This window comes from Ischnura elegans, chromosome 12, assembly GCF_921293095.1.
Source record: "Ischnura elegans chromosome 12, ioIscEleg1.1, whole genome shotgun sequence".
Taxonomy (NCBI): domain Eukaryota; kingdom Metazoa; phylum Arthropoda; class Insecta; order Odonata; family Coenagrionidae; genus Ischnura; species Ischnura elegans.
The window spans coordinates 15,837,817-15,865,545 of NC_060257.1; the positions used below are offsets into that span (position 1 = coordinate 15,837,817).

Genomic DNA, 27,729 nt, shown 5'->3' on the forward strand with positions numbered 1-27,729 from the left:
GTGACCTTGGGGCGAGGCTCTGAGCGCTGATACGACGCAGGATGCTAGCAGGTAGCAGAGTACCATGCTAGCTGGTAGCGCTAGGCTTAAATAAGGATTATTAATACCTTATCAAACGAATAAAACTTTCCGACCATAGGCAGTTTTAATCGGTGATTATTAAGACATGTTTCCCTGAGCTCTGTGCCTCTTACATGCATTGGTAACCTCAGACAATGTAAAACTCCTATCAACTCGTATAGAAACTAGGTTCCTGTGACGTCACGTGGAATGGCATTGCATGGGCGCCAATCTGGCCTTTTTCAAATGAGGATAAAATTGACCCTTGCCATTCGTCTTAACTGGTATTTCTAAAACCAAATAATTTGTATATTATGAATACACTAATGGTGGGTAAAGAATCGCAATCAATGCCTTTCGTTTTCTTTGATGAAGGAAACTACCCTATTGAGGATCCATCCACAGAACTAGGCTAGCCTTGAAGGCAATACAGACTCGGAGGCGGCGCGATAGGCTTAGAGTGCTTGAGCCAGTGGTGTAACTAGGAATATGCTTTGGGGGGATGGGATGGCCTGGGGTGGAAAATTTTTTGAAGAATGATATGCCTGAATATACATTTTCCATCATTTTGGCGATAAAAATTTAAATTAAAAAAGATGCAGTTATTATATTTCAAAACCAGGCAATATTTTTAATCTTCTATATTATTTCTACTGTATAGATACCTTTTTCACAACTTATACGCAACCAAACTCCACAAATGAGGTACCAAAATGCACAGAATTTACCAGAGAACATGCGACGGCATATCTTACTTCCTAAATATTGCTATTGTTTCCTAAAATTGGTTTTTAAATAAAAAAAAAGACCGATAAACATTCCTGACGTTAACGGCGCACAAACGGATACATTTGTTCATTTGCAACAATATCTCGCATTCTATAACTTTTATCAAAATGCGGCTGATTCCACATTCAAGTCTCCTGTTGATACGTAAGTATGAGTTATCATGTGCGTTTAACAGAGGATAGTGTAATTACTTCCAATGTTGTGTTTAAAGAGGTCCCCTGACCTCAATTTGTACATGAACATTCCAATTAAATTTGTACATAAGACCCTGCCTTTTTTTCTACATTTTAAAATTAGAAACGCGCCTATCCCTCTGTGGACCTGCATTGAAAAGAGCGGGGGAGCCCGCTGGGAGCGGGCGCAGCACGCTCATAACTTTTTTATTTCTCTGATGATTTGGGGGGGGGGGGGGTGAATCTATCCCCCGATCCCATTTTATTGTGGGAAGATTTTCGGATGAGAAAGTGAAAGAAATGTGCTATTTCGCACTCGTCCGACCGCACCTTGAATATGCAGCGAGCGTATGGGATCCGGTACAGAAAGATTTAATCCGCGAACTGAATAAAATACAAAGGAAGGCTGCGCGTTTCGTCAAAAACTGCTACGGGCGTACAGACAGCGTTACGCAGATGTTAAGCGAATTAGGCTGGGAGCCGCTGGAGACTCTGAAGCTGCGCGCGAGGCTTAGATTGCTTGAACAATTGAGATTGGATATCTTCAAGAGCGACACGGAGAACATAATATTAGAGCCACACTATTTTTCCAGGTCCGATAGAAGCGATAAATTAAGAGAGATGTTTTGCCGAACGGATAGACATGAGAATTCATCTTTCCTCCGAACCATAAAGGACTTCAATAAATGCTAGTCCCAACTTCGTAGAGCACTTCCTTTTTTATGTGCAAATGGCTGGTGTCCTAACACCCCCTGCCACACGCCTTTTAGGCGGCTTGCGGGGTATTATGTAGATGTAGATCCCCCCCCCCATAGTTACGCCACTGGCTTGAGCAATGGAGAATAGATATCTTTTAGAGCGACTCGGAGAATAGCATGTGGGAACCCCACTATATTTCCAGGTCCGACCGAAACGATAAATAAAGAGAAATATTTTGCCGAACAGATGGGTATGGGAATTTGTTTTTCTTCCGAGCAATAAAGGACTTTTATGAATGCTAGGCGTAATTTAGTTTGAGCGTTTCCTTTTTATTTGTCAACGGCTGGTGTCCTAATACCCCACGCCACACATACATTAAGGTGGCTTGCGGGGTAGTTGGTAGATGTAGAAAGAGAGATCAGGACTCCTAGGTGGGTCCTCTGAGGGATACAACGCACCGGGGACGGGAGCAAAGTCGGAGAATTATAAGCCCGCGCTCCCGGGGAGGGGTTTGGATGGTAAGGAACAGGGAAAGAGTCGCCGCCACGATAGCAGCCCGTCGTCGCCTCTGGGATGGGGATAGGGTTGGAAGGGAGGGACGGGGTAAACACCTCACCGCTATAGAAGTGGGAAGGGCCCACTAAATAGCGAAACCTAATTAATGTGCCAACGATTTTGGAGGATTTTCCTATTAAAGAGAAAAATCCACCGATCAAATCGTTGGATGGTAGATGAAGAGATGTAGGGGAGCCCTTCGAGGATACAACGCACCGGGGCCGGGAACCAAGTCAGAGACTTATACGCCCGATCACCCGGGCTGGAGAGGTAGGAAAAAGGAAAGAGGCGCCGTCGCGATAGGAGCCCGTCGACGCCTCTGGGATACGATAGGTGCGGAAGGGACGGGACGGGGAAAACACCTTAACGCTATAGAAGCGAAAAGGGCCCAACTAAATAGCGAAACCAGGCAAAGCCATTAATGTGCCAGAGATTTTAGAGGATTTTCCTATAAGGAAGAAAAATCCATCGATCAAATCGCTTTGTCGCAGAACAAACCGTAGATGTAGACAGTCTATCCAAATCTTTGCGAGCAAGTGGGTGGAGTCGTGAATATTATACCCCCATTTTTTACGCACAGATCCAATTCAGCAAGCCGATTTTTTGGCGTAATGGCAAGATACTTTCGCGTAGATGTGAATCGCAAAGCGGTACTAAGAAAACGCTAGTCACGAGGACGGAGTAATGATGCGTAATAATTAGAGCATATCTAAATACACGAAAATGCGCAAATTTTGCATTTTGCCAATGATTACATTTATTTAGTCTTGTATGAATACTTATGCGTGTTTTATTGGCATGTAATGTGCATTCATGTAATGAAAATATTTTGTGTAGTCTATTTCTTACGCCGAAACCCAAAAAGTAAACCTGTAATCGTGTATCATATAAGGACACTATATCAAGGCTATCCGCTAGTTTTTTCATAGCGACGTATTTCTTCCCTTTTACACCCTTTATAATCAGTCATATGTAACTTCCTTCCGTTCCATTTCCTTCTTCCCTTCCATTTGTCTTTCTGAAATTGTTTTCATCAGGCCATCATTCCTCATAATATAATTACAACCAAGTCTTCTCCTTATGGATTTTAGAGGACTTCTATTATCAACGTCCAACTATACTTTCAATATAACTTTTACAAATCATAAATAGTTATCAATAAAAGAGTGGTTTTTTAATACGAAAAATTAAATTTTATCAATAAATTGAGTTGACAAATTGCAAAAAAATTGGACGTACCTCTGTTTTTAATATCTCTCAAAATTTACCCCATCTAAATTAACTCCCTTGAAATTCTTTCCTGCCAACAGTTTACAGTCAGTGACGAATTTCAACTAGGCCTAAAAAATCTGAACTTTGCAATCATGAGGCCGCATTCGAATACGCCGCATGCAAATGGGATCCAGCACAGAAATATTTAAGTCAATCCATAAAATAAGCAAAACAAAAATAAAAATTATTAAAAAAACTACTACAAGCGAACAGAGAGCTTTTTGCAGAGCTTTTTAACGAAGTGGGTTGGGAGAATAGAAGACTTGGAGAAGTGACGTAGCCAGGAAATTCGCTCGGGGGGAGTGGGTCCAAAACCAGGGGGGGAAATTGAAAAAAAAACATGGTACCAAGCAGAGGGTTTTAAACTAATTTCAATACTTTTCATTATCGAAAAAACTTCATTTTTCAAATAAATCTTTTGTAATTTTATGATTTTTCAAGCATTTTGTTTTCATTTATGTAGCAAAGTAAATGTGTTTTTATATTTCGGGGGGGTCAGGACCCCCTGGATCCCCCCTCGCTACACCACTGACTCGGAGGCAACGGGTTTGACTTAGACTGTAAGCCTTGGTAAGAAAAATACGCAACCCACAATACACCTAAGTATTTCGTTAATTTTCCGTTCAAGTGCTGCGACATGAATAATAGGCGAAATAATAATGACGCATTGATAAAATTTTGAATATTTTCTCTTATTTTAAAATACCAGTATAGTCCAGTCACGATAAACTCAAAAAGGGTCTTGCTTTGGGGCGGCTTTGATTTCCTCTTGATTATAAAGCCAATAAATAAATCTGCTGGTTTTCAGCAGAAAATAACTAAAAACGCCAATTTTTAAATGGCACCGGAGTCTCTACCGTTCGTGGAAGAAAAATCTAAGACATGACATTTGTATGAAATTTTATGTACCAGCTTCGAATTTGGAGTGAGAACGTATTGCTTAAAATTTGATAGACTCAGAGCTAAAAGTAAAATAACTTAAAAAATAATAAATTTTTGACCTTTATTGCAATTCTTTGTAATTTTAGGTCACAAAATTTTGTTTAAAAAACCACAGATTTGGATTCAGTGCCTCAAATAGCATAAACGAGGAAGCTTCCAAAAATTTCCAAGCAAAACTAGCATTCCTTTGATGACTAATTTTCTGATTACTTAACTTTAATGTAGTGCATTGTCAATTCATCCTCAATTCAACAAACGCTTGATCCTTATGGTTTCAGATTTTAATATAAGCCCCTCCTTAAGTGTGCATTTACCAAAGACGAAATTCCCCAAAACTTTATTAGCAAAAAATTGTGATTTATGAGCACTTTTATTTTTTCATATATTTTTCCAAAAATATTGTGAGTCGCTGGTAACATAATGAGTTGAACCATAGCCGTAACTGCAGCTTGTGAGCTAAGTTTGGCTAAACTCGTTTCTGGCTAAACTAAAGTTTGGCTAGTCTCGTTTCTGGGTTGACTACAATGTGGAATATTTTATTTGAAATGTCAATGTGGAATAATTTATTTGAAAAAATTAGACGATATAAAAAGTGAAGAAAAATAAAGTAAAGCGAATTTTTCTCTTCACAGGTCGAACAAGTTTTACCCCAACAGAGAAAGCTAAGAGTTATCAAGAATCATGCTTTTAACTCACTGTCCCATTCAGAAACATTCTCTCAGGATAATGAAACATTTACAAGGAATGGAGAAAGATCTTACTATTGGAATCAAAAGATGAAATTCAATGATCCATACCTCCCAAAACAATGGTATTTAGTAAGTAACAGTCATTTCTGCATTATGTAATGACTTAATGGATAAATTCCTCTTCAATGAAAATGGATGGAAATTACCTTACATATATCATTCAATTGTGCCAGAGTAATATAGAATTGTTACACTTGTTGTCCTCAATGCCACACTTATATATCATGACACTCCAAAGATTTCTCAATCTGTTTACATTCTATTCAGGCCAACAAGTGGCTGAACGTGTTTGCAGCATGGTCAAAAGGCTTCACTGGGAAAGGCATAACTGCTGCCATCTTGGATGATGGGATTCAGTACGACAATGAAGATTTGCAATCAAATTACGTGAGTCACTCCTTTTGAATTATGAGCAGGATGCACCCATACTTTTATGTTCAGTACATAAATATGATGTTATTTAATACTTTTCATGCAATGGGTCTCACAAGTGCCTTAGCCTTACCAACTGAGCTTTTTCTGCATCGTTAGAGCTTGTGAGAATGTAATAGCAAGTATTACAATAACTTTGTGAACCACTTGAATTATATAATGTAGCTCTGCCAATAAAAAGAGAGTGTTATTATAACACCTTTTATGCTATAACATCTTACCTCTTCCCCAAATGAGGTTTAACTTACACCAATAATTTGCATGCTTATTTCTTATGCTTTTGAAGTAACTGGTCAGGCAAACTAAAATTTTATTTTCAGGAACCAGGAGTCAGTTACGATGTTTCCAATTTGAAAAGAAAAGATGATGACCCTTCTCCTGATACATCGGATGCAAATCGCCACAGCCACGGGACTTATTGTGCGGCTATTTTATCTGCTTCAGCCAACAACAAGTACTGTGGAGTTGGGGTGGCTTATGAATCCAAAATCGGAGGTTAAGTGTATTATATCAATGAGATGCTACCCAGAAAACACGGAATTTGTATTACATCAATAATACACACAAAAAACGTGACCAAATACATATGTATAAGATGGAATACGATCGTATTACATCGGTATATTTCACGTAGAAGTGGTTCAAAAGTCCCTATGGATGTATGTATTCGTGCGTATTACAAATTGGAAATCTGAATACCCATACATGAATTATACATATGTATACAATGGAATACAATCGTATTACGTCTGTATATTTCACGTAAAAGTGGCTCAAAAGTCCCTCAGGATGTATGTATACATGCGTATTACAAATTGGAAATCTGAATATCCTTGCATGTAATATACATATGTATCTGCAGGCCCTCGTACACGAATTATACATATTGATTTTCTGACCCACGTCCACTTAATATCAATATGGATCAAACGGATGAATAAATATAAGGAAACCAGAACGTACAGATAATAAAACATTTATTCAAAGAGAAAAATAAAATAATACACACAAATAACCAGTGTGGCCATGAATATTGCTAACAAGCATTAAGGGCCAGCAAACAGTAGGTGAAACTTAGTTTTAAAAAAATGGCACAAAGATAAATCAATTACAAACAATGGTTTGAGTTGGAAAATAGAAAAAAATGTTAGCACGGAACAAGCGTTGTAACCCATTGCACAAGAAGAAACCTGAATTCAGGAAACCAACTCTGCACAATTAGCCACTTTCTGAAAGGAGAAAAGAAGAAGTCAAGTTTAAAAGTCATGCAAAAATATATCTTTTTGTAAGATCTGAATAGGAGCTCAAGGCCTTTCAATTTTATTTTTATCAATTCATATAGGCAGTCAGTATTCTGTGAAGTCTGTAATTTTAGTACTAATTCTGTATTCTGAATGCAAATGAAAGTTTGGCTTCTCTGATAGATTCCAGACATAAGTTTTAAATTTTTTCATTTACCAATTATGTCGAGGTCCCAACTAGCACAGATTTGACCTTGTCCTTTGAGAAATCATATATTTTGGGGATATGCTTTCATTTTACAAAATTAATAGCCTTTCTCTTAAGAAGAATGAGAAATATGAGAAAAGATCATATGACTACTTTTAAATATAAATTAACTAGGAAAACGTGAATCCATTGGTATGCTTATTTATTACATGATACTAATATATTACTACCATGATTTAGTACCGGATGATTCACACAGAAAAAATATAAACTTGTGATATCAAATTTTCAAACAAATAAATTTCATACATAACCGATAATTTCAGGCTTAACTTTAAGAAACCTCTCCATTATGGTAAAAAAAAATTCCCTCAAAGCTTACCTCGGTATTAACAATTCCACCTGGTCTTCTGGCTTTGCTTCGTCGTCTTTTCCGTAATCCATCCTCCTCTTGTCCATGCCAAGCTATTTACATCGTCGCCTGCTGGGTATGCGCGAAAGAGCATGAAAAGAAAATTATAATTAATTAATTTGGCCCGTACGCACCTTTTTCTTACATAATGACAAACTTTCGCATGAAAATTACGTATTTATCTTGTGTTAATAATAATGACGAAATGCACCTTGATTGACTGCATTTCAAGATGAAAGAAATATTACATTTTGCTTTAAGGGAACCGATATTACACGACCAATACTTCTTGTTCGTTAAATAATTAGAAGTAGAGGGCAAAACCGCTCGGAACCTCGAGGAATCTATTAGTGACAAGGCTACGCTGATAAGTCTACGGTCAAAGATGTTATGACTAAAGCATAGGATAACTAGGAATGCAAGAACTACAATACAGTAGGTTGTGGTAATAAACAGCGATAAAACAACTTACACGTGAACGAAAACATTCCTTTAAACATTTTTTTCTGCTCTTAATTAAGAGCAGAAAAATAATGTATCTTCAGCCGCGAAGCACGGAATTACTATACGACGCATAATCTATTAATTTATACGTACAAGATTGACATTACTATGTTTTACCATATAACTTCAATGGAGACCAGTCTCCTCGATACATAACTCAACAAAAAAGGAAAACAATAGCCAAACATAAACAATATAATTACCTCTATTGGCGCAATGTGGTCAACACATTGCGCCAATAGTTGTATCCAAATATACTCAAATAACATAATTAATGTAGTCTATGTAGGCGTACAATACAATAAAAGATAAATCATACCTTACCTTAATAATCCAGTGACAGGAAACTGCTGGAGCTGGCTTGCACGAATCGCAATAACGTGTGGGATTGAAGCACATTTCCAGCAAAACATAGCTTCGGGTTGAGCACACCATCCACACGCACCGGTTATCGAGGATTAAAACACTATGTCAATTCTTCCAATAAGTATAATAATACAAACAAATATAAAATTAACTATACATCAGTAGCTAGTTAATAACGGATATCCTGTTGTTTATTAGCGTAGATGCCGGAGTTCCTCCTACAGCACGTTCTCGTAGTCTCGAACGAAATGCCGAGGTTTACTGTCAACGAGATTATAACTGTATCACTCCCACTCACTTCCCTAGCGACAGTGAGCCGCGGAATTGAGAATTTAATTTTTTGTCTAAACAGTTACATTAAAATATTGTGTAAAAAATCAAACTTCGCTTTTACTTTTGATCTGTGCAAGTACTATGTTTTGTATTTTTCATGTATTGTGAACCATTTATCCATGTGTATATTTCGCGGATAGAAACTGAATTTTACATATGTAATACGTCTGTATTTCGCGTGCATTTACAAATTAACATAAATATCCGCCATATTTACTACCCTTGCTCACATCGACCAGTATATGATTTATTTTTAAGCTTTCTGGGTATAAATTCGAATGGATGAATGGTCATTAAAATAGGGAAATCTGGCGTTTGCTGTGAACATATTATTTCTGGAAAAAATGTTTATGAACGTTTCGCAAGACGCCACGAAAATCTACCTCCCAAGTATTACAGGAAATATACATAATGTATATTTTGTGTATTTTTGACCACATTTACATATGTATTTCCTCTGTATTCATACATATGTAAAAGTGGTACGTGTTACACGAGAAATACATTTGTATTTTTGTGTATTTTTGACCACATTTACATAAGTATCCAAATTTCAAAATACACAAAAAATACAAATGTATTTATCGTGTAACAAGTGCCACTTTTACATATGTATGAATACAAAGGAAATACATTCAATAATACATATGTACTACAGATGTAATACATAACAAAAATATATATGTATGTGACCCATGAAAATACAATATATATACATATGTATATCCAAATGTGTGTTGTTGGGGTATATATGTAATATGGTTTTCATCTAAATGGCGGCCTGCATCATAATTGAGTGCCTATACCAAGTAATATTGCCAGAGGAAATTATTATAAATATAATCAGAAGGGGCTCCTGACCTTGGAAGGGTATAAAGTGCTAGATTGTAACTATCATTTGTGGTATAGTATTTGTCACCCCTTATCTCCACCTTTCTATCACACATTGACATTTATAGAAAAATATCAATACAATAAAAATTTTTGTTAATTTAAATATACATAATACATGCTGACAGCATCATAAAAACGTGCAGGCACAATAATCCTTTAACTGATATCTAATGAAATTATATAGTCCTTACCATCACTCTCCTTATCCTCCTCCAATCGCTGACAAAAAGGAGAGAAATATTCTAATACTTTTTCAATAGTCTTGCCTTGTAGATAATTTTTGGTAAAAACCTTACCTCAAATAATTCTAAGAGTGAAGAAATATACTTCAATATCTTGCGTGAAAATTAGGGATGAGTCAATTCAGTTCTTTAGTCAGTTACAACAGTCCTTGTTTCTGTCATGGTGTCTAGTTTTCTACAGAAATTTTGTTTCCTGATTAACCCTTTCCTGCCGGAGACTACGAAAGCAAAACTTTACCACGCTACGAGTAGCATAAGAACATTTTAAAACTCTCCGTACGGAGCTCTTTTTTGGGGGTGAGTTGCCCGGGTACACTCGTCCCTCGGATTTGGGACCCAACTCAATGGGGCGCCCGGCCATTATCCCTGCCTCTCACCCGACCCTCGGACCCTTTCTTAGCGGGAGTCCTTGGTCAACTTATTATTTTACCGGTGATTTTTATAAATAATTATTCATTACGATTTCTGAGAAATTACACTTACATAATAATAACTGACATTTTTTTAAGCATTGTGAAATTTTAAACGGGTTTCTAGCGTTGATAATAACCTAGTTAGGACCTTTTCATTTTTCAGGAGGTTAGATTTTTAAAGTTTTTTAGAAGGTAAGGTGAGAAATTAGAGAGGGAATGCATTCTCGTATGGGCAGGCATAAGTACTAAGAAATAGGTTTTAGTGATAACGTTTTCATAGAAGTTGAGGATGCATTCAGCAATAAAGGAAAAAGGGTGGGGAAAAAGGAATGCAAGCCTGAAAACCCATGAAAGAACTAGCACAATAGCATATTGAGAATCGCTTTTCTTAGAACCAGAGAGGGCCATCGAAAAATTCGGCGAAAATGTCATTAGCGCTCAACACCTGGACTGTATGAATGCACGTGCGATATCATTGTGAGAGTGGAAGGTTTGGTTTTTCCGCGTAGTTTACCTGAGACATCGTCAGTCAGCTGAGCACATGTTCCACCCAAAATGAGTAGCTAACAATAGGGCATACAATGCAGGTACGAAGTTGGATGTACAAGTTACCTTACTTTGGAATGCCGGCGCATTAGTAATTACTAGGGGGAAAATGAATGGATCAGAAAATAAAGGGTATGTAATGTAGGAAGTTATTTGGATTGTAACATTCATGAGCAATAAAACAATAAAACAACAGCATCTCCCCATTACATATTTTTCATCCCGTAAGATGAAAGAACAAGGTATTACAGCATTCACATGAAAAGTTCGTTAAAAATAACACTAAAATTTCATTTAAAATTTGCCTACGCAAAGAACAAAACGAAGAATTCATTACAATAAATAAAAAATTTGAGTTTGCAACAAATTATTCTTTGCAAAAACCATTGCCGTTTCAACCACTCCACCACAAGTTCCTGCTGTGGGAAGGATCATAAATGAGTGGGAGGGTCGGGCTTAATTGCCTAAGGGGAGGCACAAAGGGTCTCGCTAAGCTAGGTCTCGGGCTGGGCCTGAATACCACCGACCATAGCTACCGCTGCGGTCGGTTCCCATCCTCCACGACAGCTATACCCGACATCAGGTCGTCTGTGTAGAAAAGTTAGCGACAGCTATACCCGACGTCAGGTGTTCTACGTATAAAATGCCCGTCGGCTCCACCCGACGTCCGGCGCGAAAGGGTTAAGACAGTTTCATAACAACTTCCAACCGTGGAAACCTCTGCAAGAACACCAGTCCTTGAGCTTAAAATTAGTCCTACAATTAGAATCTGAAGTAAAAAGATTGGCACATAAAAATAATTTGTGAAGAGCCGAGTTTGAAAACTTTTCTTGAGCATCTTTTGCATTGGATAATTAAAATATAGGAACTTTGCGGATTGCACAACTTGTACAATGCACAACTTGTGCAATCCGCAAAGTTCCTCGATTAATGTGCTTGTGCAATTATGTACGTCGTATGTATTACTATAGGTAGTTTTCACAGCACCATTATGACATTAATAATTCCTTTTAAAAATTATTCAATAAAATTAAACACTTAATAAAAACATCTACAGGAACTGGGACCAAGAAACCAAAATGCCAGGAACCGATTTGGAATCAGAACCAACACATAATTGGAACTGATAAGTCATTAAGGGAAAAAATCATTTTTTTAAAGTGATAAAATCTAAGCAATCAAATTGATGTTCACTGTGGTTATACGCTTAAATTATTGCTACTAATACTTCAACAGGTGTTCGACTTCTAAATGGGAAGGATTCAATGCTGACAGACTTACAAGAAGCCCTGGCACTTAGCGTAGGATCCATATTCCAAGCAGACATTGTTGTTTCATCTTGGGGGCCAACTGATGACGGAAAAACCATTGACAAACCAGGGCCAATGGCTGAAAAGATGTTAAAGGATGGTGTTCTTAAGGTATGTGGATGAGGTGAAAGTTATAGGGAAGAGTCAATTCCAAGTGTCGAATCTCGATTCCACTGATTCTCGTGCACGGAATTGGAATCGAGAATTGATCACCTAAAGTGGATTCTGATTCCATCAATTCCAGGAAGATTTTTCAGATTCCATTTTGAAAATGGACTTTACGCTTGGAGCATAAAGGCCACCACACACCTGAGCCATTGTGCACAAATTAATTTAAAAATATTTTCTGAAACCATTTAAGTGTTTATTATTTTACAAAATTTGAGGATATATTACTACATATAATATGTACATAATAATTTGCTATTTTTAATATTTATACTTTTGGGGTCACAACATTGTCTTTGTTATTTCATTCCATTCCATTGTTAAACTTTAATGACAGCAATGCTACTGAAAAATCAATATCCTACTTCTTAGTATGAATAAGAATCAGTGGAATCGCAACCCATTTGAAAGAATCAGAATTGAAAAAAGTGGATTTGACTAATCCCTGGAATATTCCAGGGATTCCATTATATTTTTCGTTATAATATATATAATAACGAAAAATAAAATATCAAATGATAACATTTTAGCCTAATGAAGTACAGATAGAAGAATACATATGCTAATAAGTAAAAAGAATAAGCTAGAATAATAAAGAACAACATCTAGGATACAAATTACAGAAAAACCCAAGATATGTTTCAAAACTGCTTACCAAGCTTTGTTTCAGGGTCGGCAAGGGAAAGGTACTATCTTTGTGTGGGCAGTTGGCAATGGAGGAGCTAAAGATAACTGCAATCTGGATGGATATGTATCAAGCATTTATACCATATCAATAAATGCAGTGACAAAGTCAGGTAATTGCATTTGTATATACTTGTCTTATTTAATGCTCTAGCATTCAAGTACCAGCCACCACTCCATAAGCTCATAATGACTGATAGCAGCATAATTTCACTACATATATGCATTGGGCTGTACATAATAAGTGGGCATAACACTGTCATACACTAATATTCTTGCCATATTTATACAGTAGCATTGCAACCGAAGCAACAGTACATGATAAAATTAGAATCTGCATCATATCTACCATCTTTTGGCAAATGTGCATTTGTTCCCACTTTTGGTTATGCATGCTCAAGAAAATTGTATATTAGTAGATGGATTTTGATGTCCCATGCATGAGTATGAAACAAATTTTTTAATTGCTTAAATCTGTTTGGATAAATTGCAAATATTTAATGTAAAAAATAAAAATATATTGGTGCACTACAATGCAAAAGCTTTGAATGAATCCTTAAAGTCGTGCAACAGGGTCACACACGAGAGTATTGCAAGTTGCATAAGGAGAGCCTTACATTTTCTTTCCTCCCACTTGAGTTCCTTGAGTGTCAAAGCTAGAGTGCCAAGCATAATTGCCTGGCTATTCATGTGAAAATTGCCAAGCCATTTCGCAGATCAATGTAGATATGAAATATTTTTGTATGTACAACCACTAACCCTTCTGCTGCGTGAATTTAATCTTCACTCCACCTTTCCCCATAGTGCAATTGCAAATCTACATATGTACTACCCCATCAGCAACATCAATAGGCATGTTGTGGGAGGAGTTGCAACACTATCAATCAACAAGAATAAAAATTTTTTGGGTTAGAGTGATTTGATCACAGAGTTCCATCAAACATTTACTCAAGCCCGGCCTTTATTGCTCAGGGTAAATATTAACTTGTAAATGTATACATACAAAAAACTATATTCAGGATTACACACAGGATGAATACTACTTGAACACTGAATAGGTTAAAACACTTGTGATTTAAATACACTTGAGTAAGGTGTGTTCAAGATATGGTAGTGGTGGGAAATGCTTTGATGTCGTGTTGTGAGCTGCAAGGATGGGAGCGTCTTAGTCTTTGCTTGAGTACCAACCAGGGGTGCCGACTTACAATAAATATTAGTTGGGCCCAAACCGGGGATCTTGCCCCGGGAAATTTTATAAGTAGTGAGTTTTAAGTTTTTTAAGCATTTTAGAAGAGTCACATGACCAACATTAGAACCCTGATAACTCGAATCTCGATTCTGGACACTCTGGGGAAAATCGACAAGCCTGACACATTTTTTCCTCACACCCGTAACAAATTTTTAAGACGGGGCTCGGGCCCCCATAATCCCCATGGAGTCGGCACCACTAATACCAACTGCCTAGCTCTGCACTTGACAACAGACAGCCTCGTCCCTGATAATATTAGTGTTACGCCCACTTATTATATACAGCCCAATGCATATATGCAGTGAAACTATGCTGCTATCACCCTTTATGTGGTGATTGAAGCCAGTCATGTATACCTCAGCAATAAAAATAGTGGATAATGTCCCCTTTCTTATGTTTCAGTCAGACCTGGATATACAGATTGGAGAAAAATTATGCCACGAACTTTTAACCCTGTGTAGCTGATGCCAGAGCAGGAACCAATATTCCCTATGATTTTTCGGTCGAAAATGCACCATTTTTTAACTACAAAAACTTTCAGCCAAGGACACCGAGTGGCCATGAGTTTGCCCTGATGCTGGATGCTCTGAACACGTAATGACTTTGAATGCTTTACTTGCCCGGAGATCAAAATGTATCCAAGGCAAAAATGCCAACTGGAATGCTTGGTTCAAATTTTCTGCAGCTTGCATTTTTTTTTGCTGAAACATCATTAATAATTTTGGTACCACCTGGCATCAGCTAACCAGGGTTAAAATACCGTGACAATTTTTCTCCAACCTGAATAGTGAGGTTCTAAGATGATGTTCATCATGCCCCACGGAAAGATATCTATTCTTAATTGCTCAAGCAATCTCAGCCTAGCATACAGCCTCAGAGTCATAAGCACATTTTGGGGGGGCATGTGCCCCCTCCAGATGCTTAAAAAATAGACAAGATTTTTAATATAGTTATGATTATGTTTGTTTTGTTTTTTGCATTCCGGAGCCTCAATCATTTAATTTCATATTAAAATAAAGAGAATATTTCATACAATAATTGTTACACACGTGATATTTCTAATCTCAACTGTGAGAAGACCGCGTTTGCCTGTCTGACCCTTGTGCCCCCTCACAAAAAAAAATCCTGGATCCCCCCTTGCTTGGAGTCTCCAGTGGATTCACCTCAATCTGATTAAAAACTATGTAATGCTCTCTGTTGACACATGTCAGTTTTTTATGAATTTCGCTGCGTTCCTTTGTATTTTATTTAGTTCACTAGTTAAATCACTCATCAACTTACCCATTATGTTTACCACGTATATTTTTGTGGTATGGCCTGACAAGTGCAAAGTAGCAACCTTCTGACACACTTTCATCCAAAGAAATATCTCACTTCCCTTCCCTATTTATTAGGGATGGACGGATCCAGGATTTTTATCGGATTCGAATCAGATCCTTGATTTTCGGAGCCGGATCTATCGGATCGGATATTTTTGGATCCAAATGCATTTTCAAATTCCTGTTGCTGAGACTCCCCCGATGATTGTTCAATCTCTTGGGAAGAGTCACACTATGTGTCAGTCTTATTTTGCTATTTTTATTTTCCACGGCTGAAATTCTCCTACGTAACCTCTGCAAGAGCTTTCAAACAAAACGATTCATGAGTAGGACAAGAATCGTATGCGACGGCACATTCGAAGATAGAATCGGAACTCTTTCCACCCTTGTTGCACGTTACATTCACTGAAGCTATTATTCTAAATTTCGGATCCAGATACGATGTCTTCCATGACTTTGGATCCGATGTATCCGATGAAGGGCAATATCCACGGATATTTGGATTCGAGGCATCCGATCCAATCATCCCTACTATTTATCCGAGTTGAATCCTTCAAATACCTACCTTCCGTACAAGCTATAAAATACTTATAATAAAATCTGTCTCCTCCTCCTCAGGTCTGAGCTGCTTGTATGACGAGCCCTGCTCTGCTTCAATGGCAAGCGTCTATGTGGGAGGAAAGCATCAAAAACATGATCACGTGCCACACAATGAGAATATGGTGAGTACACTAATGTAAGCTGAGACAGCTTCATAATTATACTGAGTACTATGCAATACTCCAGACTTAGTAGTTTGAAAATGTACTTCTTGAACTATCTCGTGTACATATCTCAGGGTCTTCCTAACGCAACTTTTCCTTCTAATTTCCCCTTCAATATTTTATTCACATAATCATTGTCTTTAAAGAAATGGCCTACCCACCAATTCCTTCCTTGGCACACTGTGCTCAACATTTCCCTTACTTCTGTGAATGTTACACCAATTGTTGACTGGTGATGATGAAATAAGTCACCATAGTACAGCAATTTGAATGACTTATAACCAATCATAAACATTAAAAATATTTCCCAGCTAGCACATTATAAACCATTGAGATAAAGTGAAAGGAAGAAATACGTAAGGTGCTTATCAAGTAAGCTTGTTATAGGTTTCTTACGTCCAGGCTGACAAACATCCAGAGTAATGACAAAATGGATGCCAAACTTTCAGCACTTCCGTAGGTGTTGTTTTTATTTCATCAATTTAGAGTATTCATTATGGGATTTATGTATAAGAATAATTTTTCCATTCTTGGCACTTATCAGTTGCCGTGGAGAAGTAGTTAGCGTACAAAGCTGCGGATACATAGGTCATACGTTCGGATCACCCTAATAATATTTTTTTTTCTTACCGCCACAAGGATAAAGTACTTGTATCATGCTTTATATCTTCACCAGCCAGTCGCTTGCAGTTGTTAATTTTTTTCTACAGGAAAATCTGTTATTAGTTGTTAAGCTCTCATAAAGACTCTCTCTCTCTCTCATAAGCTCTCATTTTTTTTTAATAGCTGTAAACGGCTGGTGTCCTAACACCCCCTGCCATACGCCTTTTAGGCGGCTTGCGGGGTATTATGTAGATGTAGATGAAAGACTCGCCAAATTTCACAGGTATTCTTTATATTCACTTCGAGATGAGCCGCGTAGCATGTTTAGTACGCTGTTCATCTGCCTCTCTCCAACTCCAGGAGAAGTGACTTACGTTGCCTGAGGATATTGGATGGCATTTCTTACCTATTCTTCCCTAGAATCTTACCCTTGCCTTATATAAGCCCCGTAGCTTACAATAAGCTGCTTATCAATTTTTTCCGTAAGAAAACCATAAGAAACGGATAACTCTCTTACTTTGTGCTATCTGGGTTTACAAGACCTGAAGTTAATAGAATCTTACTTATAAACATTACAGAATGATTTTACCTTGATTTCCTGAGCTCAAATTTAGGATTAACTATTATATACAGGTTGTTCCACAACTTGATGGAGAGTGTATTTCAACTTTCCAAGGAACATCAGCTGCCGCACCGTTAGCAGCCGGAATCATTGCGTTGATGCTTCAAGCAAAGTAAGTCCAATCAACTTATCACAGCAGGGGTCAGCAATCCGTAGGTATAATGGGCCTAATACTCAAGTCAGCATTACTTAGAAGCCATGACAGCTTGTTTGTATGATACTAAAAGTTTGATGCCCTAAATCCCCAAAGACACATAAGTAACAATAAAAAAATTTTCTTTGAGGTTTTTGCAGCTTCTTTTATCAATTACACCAAGCATTGGTAGAAAAACTTTTTCCCCAAAAGTAGATGTAAAAATGTATTACTTCCTCCTGAATTCAAAAATGGTACTAAAAACATTGTAAGTATGACCCACAATTATGATGCAAGTCATACAGGGTTTGTCCCAAAAGTAATGAGCTTCATTTTTTTTGCAACGCGACTGTACAACGCCACCTGTGCGACTGGTTGGAAGTGGTGGAAGGGACTCTAAGCTTGTCAGCAACGCCTCTTTCAGTTGCATACGAGCTTTCAGAACGGTAGGACTTCATTTTTAGTAAACCTCCGCGCAGTGCCTCGTCGTGGTTAGGATGGAGAGAACTTCGGAGCAACGCTATGCGTTAAAGTTTTGCGTCAAACTTCAAATGACGGCGAAGGATACATTTTATTCGCTCAATGAGGCCTTCAAGGATGATTGCTTGTCGTACTCGCAGGTCAAAAAGTGGCACAAGTCGTTCAAGGAAGGCTGGGAAGAAGTGGCCGATGAGGCCCGTTCTGGGCGTCCATTAACATCGCGAACGGACGATAATGACACTCGTGTGCGAGATTTGCTGAATAAAGACTACCGAATGAGTGTTCGTTTGATGATAGAACAATTAAATTTGCCGAAAACAGATGTTCATCGAATTGTTCACAGAGTTACCCGCGTCCGGCCAGAGATTCGGTCGTCATGGAGACTCCACCATGACAACGCGCCGAATCACACCGCCTTTGTAGTCAACTACTATCTGACCCGGATCGGTGTTTCAACGGTGCCACAGCCCCCCTATAGCCCCGGCAGACTCCTTCTTGTTTCCTAGGGTAAAAAGGGAGCTGAAAGGAAAGCATCTGGAGACCCTAGACAACATTTAAAAAACCACGACGAGGTGCCTTAACAGCATTCCGCAAAGCGAGTTCCAGAGGGCCTACAATGCATGGAAAACACGTTGGCAAAGGCGTATAGATGCGGGAGGAGACTATTTTGAAGTTTATTAAGTTATATTATATGTTTGATCAATAAATCTATTTTTTTGAAAAAAGGCTCATTACTTTTGGGACAAACCCTGTATACTCCACCAATTTCAACAAAATGTATGTAAGTAAATAGTAACAATACAATACAAATTATTAATGTTGAAGTAGAAAATAAATATAAACAGACTTCATATGGAAATATGCATACAGCAAACATACATACAGGGTGTGTGGAACCAAACATTCACTAAAATCTTCCACCCCATGGTTATTTAGTTAACGTTGCATAGCCCATGCTTTTCCCAATACTATGCATTTCTATGAGCTCATGGAGAAGTATCCAGCAGAACTACCCCATTATCCTAGCACCCCAAATTTTCTGGTATCAATGTTCCATCATTTTAATATTCACACGGAACCATTCATTCTGGTCCAAACTTACAGTTTTGCAGGATATATGTGTTACAATGAAAATGTATTGCACTTTCATTTATTGCAAAATTGTGCAATTTATGCGAAAATGTGGGTGATACTATGTTTTGAGCACCATATTCATACTAAGGAGGTCAAAATACAAGTAGATCACCACAATTTCAAAAGAAGTTTGAGTATGTATTTTCAAACATAAAATAATGTTTGAATATAATCAAGAATAGGCTAATAACGTATGCACTTAATGTATGGTGCCCATCTCAGTTTCACTGCAGTTCACTACAAGTTGCCCGCCTGTGGAGTAACTCCACTAAAGTCAATCTGTTTGCACTTCAGTAACTACATACCATGAACCTCTGTTTGTTATGCATTCTTCATTATTTGTTCCATAATTACCACCTACATCAAGTTATCTCACAATTGATTTGAACCATAACATCACTCCATTTATAGTATTCAAGTCAAATAGCCTCAAAAACATTTTACGAATTGGGTTTCGAATGAATTGTTTCTGAACCGATTCTTTTTTGCAACAGTTTCAATACTGATTCAAAGCTGGAGAAACTGGTGGAACCAAGAACTGAATCTACCCATTTCCAAAACTATGGCTTAGTAAAAAGTGCTTTTCATTTAGTATAAAAACTTAAATTAAAGTTATTCATCCACATTCATATGCACACAGTTAATCACTTAGAAAATTATATTTTTCATAAATCAGCAATGATTTGACCTGGAGAGATGTCCAGCACATAATCGTCCGCAGTGGGAGGAGGCCAGGAGGTTTGCATGGGTGGAAAATCAATGGAGCGGGTCATCCTTATCATCATTACTTCGGTTTCGGCACGATGGATGCTCTCAAGGCAGTGAAACTGGCATCCAAATGGGAGAGCGTTCCACAGCACACAAATTTCACCTACTCTGTTCCCCACTCACCAGGGTAAGGAAGCCATAAATGCCCAAGGGTGGATTCAGAATTTTTTTTCTTGGGGGGGGGGGGGGGGCACGCCAGGGTCTTCTCATATTTGGGATAAAAAACTACATGCAACAATAGGGTAATTTCCTTCATCAAAGAAAACGACAGGCATTGATTGTGATTTGTTACCCACCGTTAGTGTAATCATAATACATAAATTTTTTGGTTTTAAAATTCCCAGTTTGCATTAATCGCAATGGTCAATTTTAACTGCATTTGAAAAAGGACAGATTGGCGCCCATGCGATGCCACTCCATGTGACGTCACAGGGACCTAGATTCTATATGAGTAGCCTGGAGTTTTACATCGTCTGAGATTACCAATGCATGCATGTGGCACAGACCTCAGGGAAACATCTCTTAATAATCACCTATTAAAACTGCCTAAAGTCGGAAAGTTTCCTTCGTTTGATAGGGTAATAATAGTCCTTATTTAAGGCAAGCGCTACCTGCTAGCAGCCAGCATCGCAGCGACGCACAATATCCTCGCCCCAAGGTCACCTCACACGACGGTAGCAGGAACCAGAATGACGTCACAAGGCCTTTTCCCAGCTATCAAAATTAGCCGTCGCGTTTTCGCGTGCTTGAAAAATTTCACTTTTCATTTAATCGGGAAAAATAGAAATCATCATTTAAAAATCTAAGAGCTTGAAATGCATACTCCAGGGGTAATAATCTCTCGATTTAGGCAATAAAAAATAATAGGAAACCACCCTATTAACCCACGAAATATACTCTTAATTTTAATATAAAAGTTATTAAAATGTAAAGATTCATAACTTTTACATTAAAATATAAAATTTATAATTAATTATATTAAAAATCTTGTTCATGTTTTAAGCATCTGGGGAGGGCACGTGCCCCCCATGCTCCCCCTCCTATGCCCATGCCCCATGATCACCTCACCCGTTCTAGAAATAACATCCATTCCAACCAATATTCCAGCTCTCTCTGCCTAAAAGGTCCCTACCACTCTGCCTCGATCCTATACAATAAAGTTCCCGATGAAATAAAAAATTGCAAATCACCTTCCGAATTCAAAAGGAGACTAAAGAGCCTCCTAGCTGAAAAATGCTATTACAGTATTAATGAATACCTGGAGGATGCATTATAAAGGAAATTTTCTAGATGGCAACTTGAATGCCTATAATTTTCCATACTTTCTGTTAGTATGTTTATAACCCTCTCAGCTCTGTTTCTAATGTTTTGTACATATAGTGAAATGATTATCTTGAGAATTCCCAAGAACCTGGAAAATTTTCAATCATGTACATATGTATGTTGGTATCTCATATTCAATCATGTATGTATGCTGATATCTCATATTGACTTTAGCCTTGCAGATGTATAATTTGCCAATGGTGAAATAAATTTATTATTATTATTATTATTATTTAACCTTCTGTCAGGCCCAATATTTGAATTGCTGAGTTCAGGCACAATGTGCCTCATAGGCAAACATGCAAAAAGCATCATTAACTCGTAGCATGGCTCAGTGGTACAGCTTTAACATTTAAAGCACCATCATTAGTGCAGACTAACACTTCCATGATATCTAACATGAACAGACTCCTTTACATGCAGTCTTACGGTCCCGGCATGATCCATCAAGGTGTGATCGAACATGCTCTTTAAGGAACGTATTAGGTTAAGTGTTATTACATGTAAAGTATTTTTGCATGAGAATTATATAGGAACAGTGTTCTTTATATTGCTTAGTCATTTTGCTACTTATGCTATTATTTTGCTTAATTATGTTAACTAATCCTCCACTGATCTGTCGGTATAAATGCAAAAAGTGGAAAGGCTGCACAGAGTGTATCCTAACAAACGGCTACTATGAGTGTCACGGGTCTATGCCATCTAGTGGCACAGAGAAATGGAAATACAGTGCCTGACAGAAGGTTAATTATTCAGATTAATATTGTTATATATTGCCACAGTCTCATTCATCATGCAAATCTTCAATAAATTTGTCAAAGACAGAAAATAGAAATGCCAATTAAAGCACTGAACAGCAGTAAAAGCGACATGAACATTTGCTCATGTCAAACTTATTAAATAAAAAACACTCAAATTAATGCTGGTGTGATCTTGTTTTTCATAGGGATGTGGATCCTGAGGTGGATTCTATCTTCAGAGTCGATATAGAATTACCAAACGGCAGATCTTTCAGGACAGAGCACGTCCAGTTACATATGAGTCTTGAGCATGAAGAAAGAGGGACACTTGAGATGTTCTTGGTATCTCCTTCAGGTAATAACACCCCACAATGGGTAAAGTTATTCATCCACATTCATATGTACACAGTTAATCACTTAGAAACTAGAGTTGAGAAGGCACAATAAAAATCAACAGCCAAATAGCCTGAGTATATCACCGTATAAAAATTAATATGAGAGAGCCAAACATCCAAACTTAATGCCTCTAAAATTTCCGAGCTGCTTTTCCACCAACAGCATGTAATACTTCAATTGTAATTATTTTCTGAAGTATATAGGATATATTTTGAACTACCACTTGCTTGTTATTTTAAGTTACCATTTATAGAGTTTTAATGGCTAAAATCAAAACTTCCAATAAAGGACATGGGTTGCTAACACTGGCGTAGTGAGGGGGAAAGTCTGGGAGGCCCAAACCCCCTCTGAAATACAAAAACACAATTACTTTCCTTCATAAAAGATAACAAAATATTGAAAAACCCTGAATTTATAAAAGATTTCTTTGACAAATAAAGTTTTTTCGATTATGAAAAAGTGTTAAAATTAGTTTAAAACTCTCTTCTTAGTACCCTGTTTTTAAAAAAATTTCTCCCCTGGTTTTGGAGCCCCCCCCTGAATGAATTCCTGGATACACCACTGGTTCCTGACTACTAGTAATACATATGAGGGCACTTTTTTTGCTTTGAACTCAAAACAGGTTTGGAATTGGGTCTGAAAAAGATACAAAATGAAAAAAGGGATCACACTGAAGATTTTTAGACATGGATGTGACCCAACCAAGAAAATTCTGAAGAAATAAAGAAGAAACACAGTTAGGAGGAAGTGAAAACTTGTAACTCCTCTTGATACTGAGTCCACGTTCTCCATGAATATGACAATTCTTAACCGGGAGAGAAAGAGGCTTGAAGATCAAGATGAAATTGAAAAAAAACGCCACATAAAAATCCTACTACATCGACTTTTGAGCAGATTGACAATTAATTACGTAAATCATAAAATATAAATAAAATTTTTACCAATTTAACCACCACCAATTTAATTTACACCAATTTACAATTTATTGACACCAATTTAATTTAGCCCATATGCTGTGCTACTGAAGTTTGCAAAAGTTTGGTGCCCAAGCAGTAGATGATGAAACCATAAAAGAAAAGTTCATGGTGAAACTAAAACCCAGTAATATCCCAAGTAGCAAAATCTTATGTAAAAACTATTTTAAAATATATAGTTTTTAAATATGTTTTAACTAATTCAGCCTCTTTTTAAAATGATTAATTGCAACATGTTATGTTAATATGAATTAAGTAAACACGTTTGAAATTACGAACTGTGCCAGAAACAGTAAAAAAATATTTTCCCGCCTAACAATTATCCTAGTGTCAACATGCGTGAATATTTCGAAGGAAGCAGTACAAGTATCGTGAGAATTACTGAATCTCCTTATCTGCGTGCTTTCAGGGAATGCCCACCATCACCATGGATGCTTAGACAACTTCGAAATCAGATGTCTGCGTTTGGATTAGAAAGCGGATATGTTAAAGATAGTATACACTCAGGCCTTATCCCTTTTTAGTATGCAATGAAGCAACTATTGAGAGTGTTTTCAGGCATTCCTTGATTGCATTCTCGGATCATTCAACGTCCATTTTTTTATGATATGCCTTCATTTTGGGATATTTTTCCCGTAAATTCATTATTTTAAATTTCTAGAAATATTATAGAAAACGGCCAAAAAATACCATTTTGTGGATTTCAAGATGGCAAAATTCAAACTCACTTTTGAAAAAATGGATTCATTTTTGGTAGAAAAAGTCTCCAAAATCATCCGTATTACTTGTTTTATGTAAGGCTAATTGTCAGTTATCCACATTCACCTCCAAGGAATGAGAATTTTTATACTGGTTTATTTTATCACACTGGTATGACTGAGATTATATGTACCAATGAAAATTTATGTAAGCCTTTTAAAATGATTTCAAAATAATGACCTAATTATTTCAAAATTATGTTAAAATGATTTTACCATTATGTTAATATGATTAGAAAATAATAATCAAATTATTTCAAAATTATTTTAAAATGTGTGTAAAATAATTTTGAAATTGATTTAAAATAATGTTCACATAATTATTTTTCTGTGAAATTAAAAAAAGGAACATTTTTGGCAAAAATAAGCCATTACTTCCTGCATATCCAAGAATATACTATCAACAAAATGAGATCAAATGGTACAAGACTTGAGCAATGCCTTATACATACATTATTTTAAAATCTTGAAAAAGTCATGAATTTAGCCATCTTATGATATTTTGATTTTAAAATCATTTGAAATAATTTTAAAATCATTTTTCAATATTCTTTTGCTACTTGGGATATTCCACAAAACTTTTATTATTAGCTGTCAACTAGTTTCGGCATTTATACCATCATTATCAAGACTAACAGAGCAGATAATGATGGTATAAACGTCGAAACTAGTTGACAGCTAATAATAAAAAGTTTTGTGGAATAGTACTGGGTTTTGTTTCACCATGAACATTTCACCGTTCCACCAAGTAACGCCCAAATCAGTTGATTTTATTCATAAAAGAAAATCCCATGATTCACAAGGAGACGACAAAAAATTACCAAGCTAATCCCCTGGATAAAGAGAGACTACAGAAAAATGAGCAATCTAGATATTACTGCAAAAAGACAACATTAAGTGAGACACTGGCTACTATATTAGCAGTGCTTGTTTGGCAGAGGCTGAGAAAGAAATTTGCCCTGACCCACGGAAGAGGGAATATAGGTATTTTAGCATCATTTTCTAATGCAAGAGTTTGAAATTTAACAAGAACACATACATTTTTGAAAAAAATTCCAAATGTTATCATGACTTGGCAATTTGTAGTGTAGAGTAATTGACTCGATGTGGTCATTCATTTGGACGCTAAATCGCAGTTCAATGCAACCACTTTGGTGGATGAGAGGGAAATTCAAGTTATAGATAAAAAAAAGTCTTCCCCATTCAGCCATTCTTTCATAAGTTTAAAATAAGAAAATGCCATAGTATCCACCCTCTCTGAATGAGTTGGTGATGTCATTAGAGCTCCAGAGCTGCTCATTGGCTGACATGATATTTAGAAGGGCATCTCCTAAACACAATATGTAAAAATAGGAAATAACATCTTAAAAACCAGTTTTTTTGGCTGGCTAGGCAACCATTATTGGGGAGAAGAATGTGTCTTAAACCGTACAAGGGCATGATAAGGGCCCCACTCTCCACCGTATTGTTTTAAAAAACTCATTTCCATTAGCTCCAAACATAATGATCTAAACTAAATATCATTCAGGAAAGGAGACAAGATATATTACTTCTGTAGGTCGGCTACTTGAACTGCATGACAAGTAATGTTTTTGGCCATAGCACAGCAATGGATTTCGACAAATATGTAAACAAAGAATAAGATTTGAGGCAACAATTAATATGTGTAAAATGAGAGTAATTTTGTGTGTACTTAGTGCAAGTTCATGTTTTATCAAGAGAATGTTAAGGTTATAGCTATAAGGAATGTTGGGAGACTTATAGCTTCATTCCTGGTGGGAGGGATAAAGTGATCTGCGAGGCTTTATTACACACTTTCACATCTAATTCATTGTTTCAAATAGCATCCGCACCGAACAGAGGAGAAAATATTCTTGATTTATTAGCGACAAATATACCACATCAGGTAATAAACGTTGGCACTGTCGAAGGAATAAGTGACCATAGGGTAGTAACTGCAAAGTTTTCTCTAAATACCGCTGTAAACTTTAAAAAAGAGCGTAAAGTTTTCATTTTTAAAAGAGCTAATTTTGATGGGTTTAAGAGTCATATGAAAAATGCTTTCCCCGAGTTTCAAGAATCAGTATTAAAGTTAAATGTAGAGAATACTTGGAAAGCTTTTCTTTCGCTCGTAACTTCGGGAATAAATAGCTACATCCCTAGTAAAATAGTAAAAGAAGGCAGCGAACCGAGATGGTACGACGCGGAAGTGAGAAAATCATTGAGGCGACAGAGAGCGTGTCATGCTAAAATGAAAAAAGTCAGCACGGATTTATCCGCTAATGAACGCGAGCTAATAATTAAAAAATATAGGATGACTAAAGCCGCCACGAAGGAAGCGTTCAGGAATGCGTTCACGAATTTTAAAAGAAAAACACTAGTAGAGCAGTTACAGGATAACCCAAAAGCATTTTGGTCATATGTTAGGGAAGTTCAAGGTAAACGATCTACCGTATGTTCGCTGAGAAACGACAATGGAGATGTGTTGACAAGCAGTTACGATAAAGCCAATTTATTAAATTCCTACTTTAAGAGCGTGTTCACGGAGCCTTCCGAAAACTCACCCGAGACCGATGACAATCCCTGTCTACATAAGATGCCAGCTATTGACATTAGTACGCTCGGAATAGAAAATATATTGAAATCGCTTAGTCCAAATAAATCACCTGGTCCAGACGAAATCCCTTCTCGCGTATATAAAGAACTAGCCTCAGAACTTGCCCCCTACTTGCAGTTAATATTCAGTAAATCCATCAAGCAACACGAAGTACCTAATGACTGGAAAATCGCTAATGTAACGCCTATATTTAAAAGTGGAGACAAGGAACAGCCATCTAATTACAGACCGATATCTTTAACGTCCATCTCTTGCAAAGTCCTTGAACACATCGTAGTCAGCTCGGTAATGAAACACCTAGACGCGCAAAACTTATTAATGGGAAATCAACATGGATTCAGGAAAAGCAGATCTTGCGAAACTCAGTTAGCGCTTTTCGCCCACGATATTTTAGTCTCCGGGGAAGACAACATTCCAGTAGACGCGATTTTTCTTGATTTCAAAAAGGCATTTGATAAAGTACCCCACGGAAAGTTAATATTAAAACTGAAATCTTATGGTCTAGACGAAGATGTCATTTCCTGGATTAGAGAATTTTTGAGCGACCGCGTCCAAAGAGTAGTATTAGACGGTGCAGTCTCCAATGAGGTTAGAGTGACTTCTGGCGTTCCTCAGGGTAGTGTCATTGGCCCACTCCTATTCCTTCTTTATATAAACGACATTGGCGAAGTAGTGCAGAGTAAGTTACGATTATTTGCAGACGACGCTGTAGTTTACAGAGAAATTCGTTCCAGCAAAGATATAGATGAACTAACGAATGACCTTGCTGCTATCCAAGCTTGGTGCGATGCTTGGCAGTTAGAATTAAATTTGGAAAAATGCGTCGTAATGAATTTCTGGAAGAAGAATAACTCCCT

At 37.1% G+C, this 27,729-nt stretch overlaps 1 protein-coding gene across 3 annotated transcripts in view; it reads left to right on the plus strand.

Moving 5' to 3' along the window:
* Positions 1-27,729, plus strand: part of LOC124169105 (furin-like) — a 32,222-nt gene that overhangs the window by 1,816 nt on the left and 2,677 nt on the right. Inside the window, exons 2-10 of one of the 3 annotated variants that reach the window (XM_046547592.1) lie at positions 5,123-5,308; positions 5,507-5,626; positions 5,992-6,166; positions 12,067-12,251; positions 12,979-13,105; positions 16,179-16,282; positions 17,561-17,661; positions 19,973-20,191; positions 22,334-22,482. In XM_046547592.1, coding sequence (XP_046403548.1) covers positions 5,123-5,308; positions 5,507-5,626; positions 5,992-6,166; positions 12,067-12,251; positions 12,979-13,105; positions 16,179-16,282; positions 17,561-17,661; positions 19,973-20,191; positions 22,334-22,482 — 1,366 coding nt within the window. The remainder of the gene's footprint in view (positions 1-5,122; positions 5,309-5,506; positions 5,627-5,991; positions 6,167-12,066; positions 12,252-12,978; positions 13,106-16,178; positions 16,283-17,560; positions 17,662-19,972; positions 20,192-22,333; positions 22,483-27,729) is intronic. The other 2 variants (XM_046547593.1, XM_046547594.1) reach the window with 2 other exon arrangements.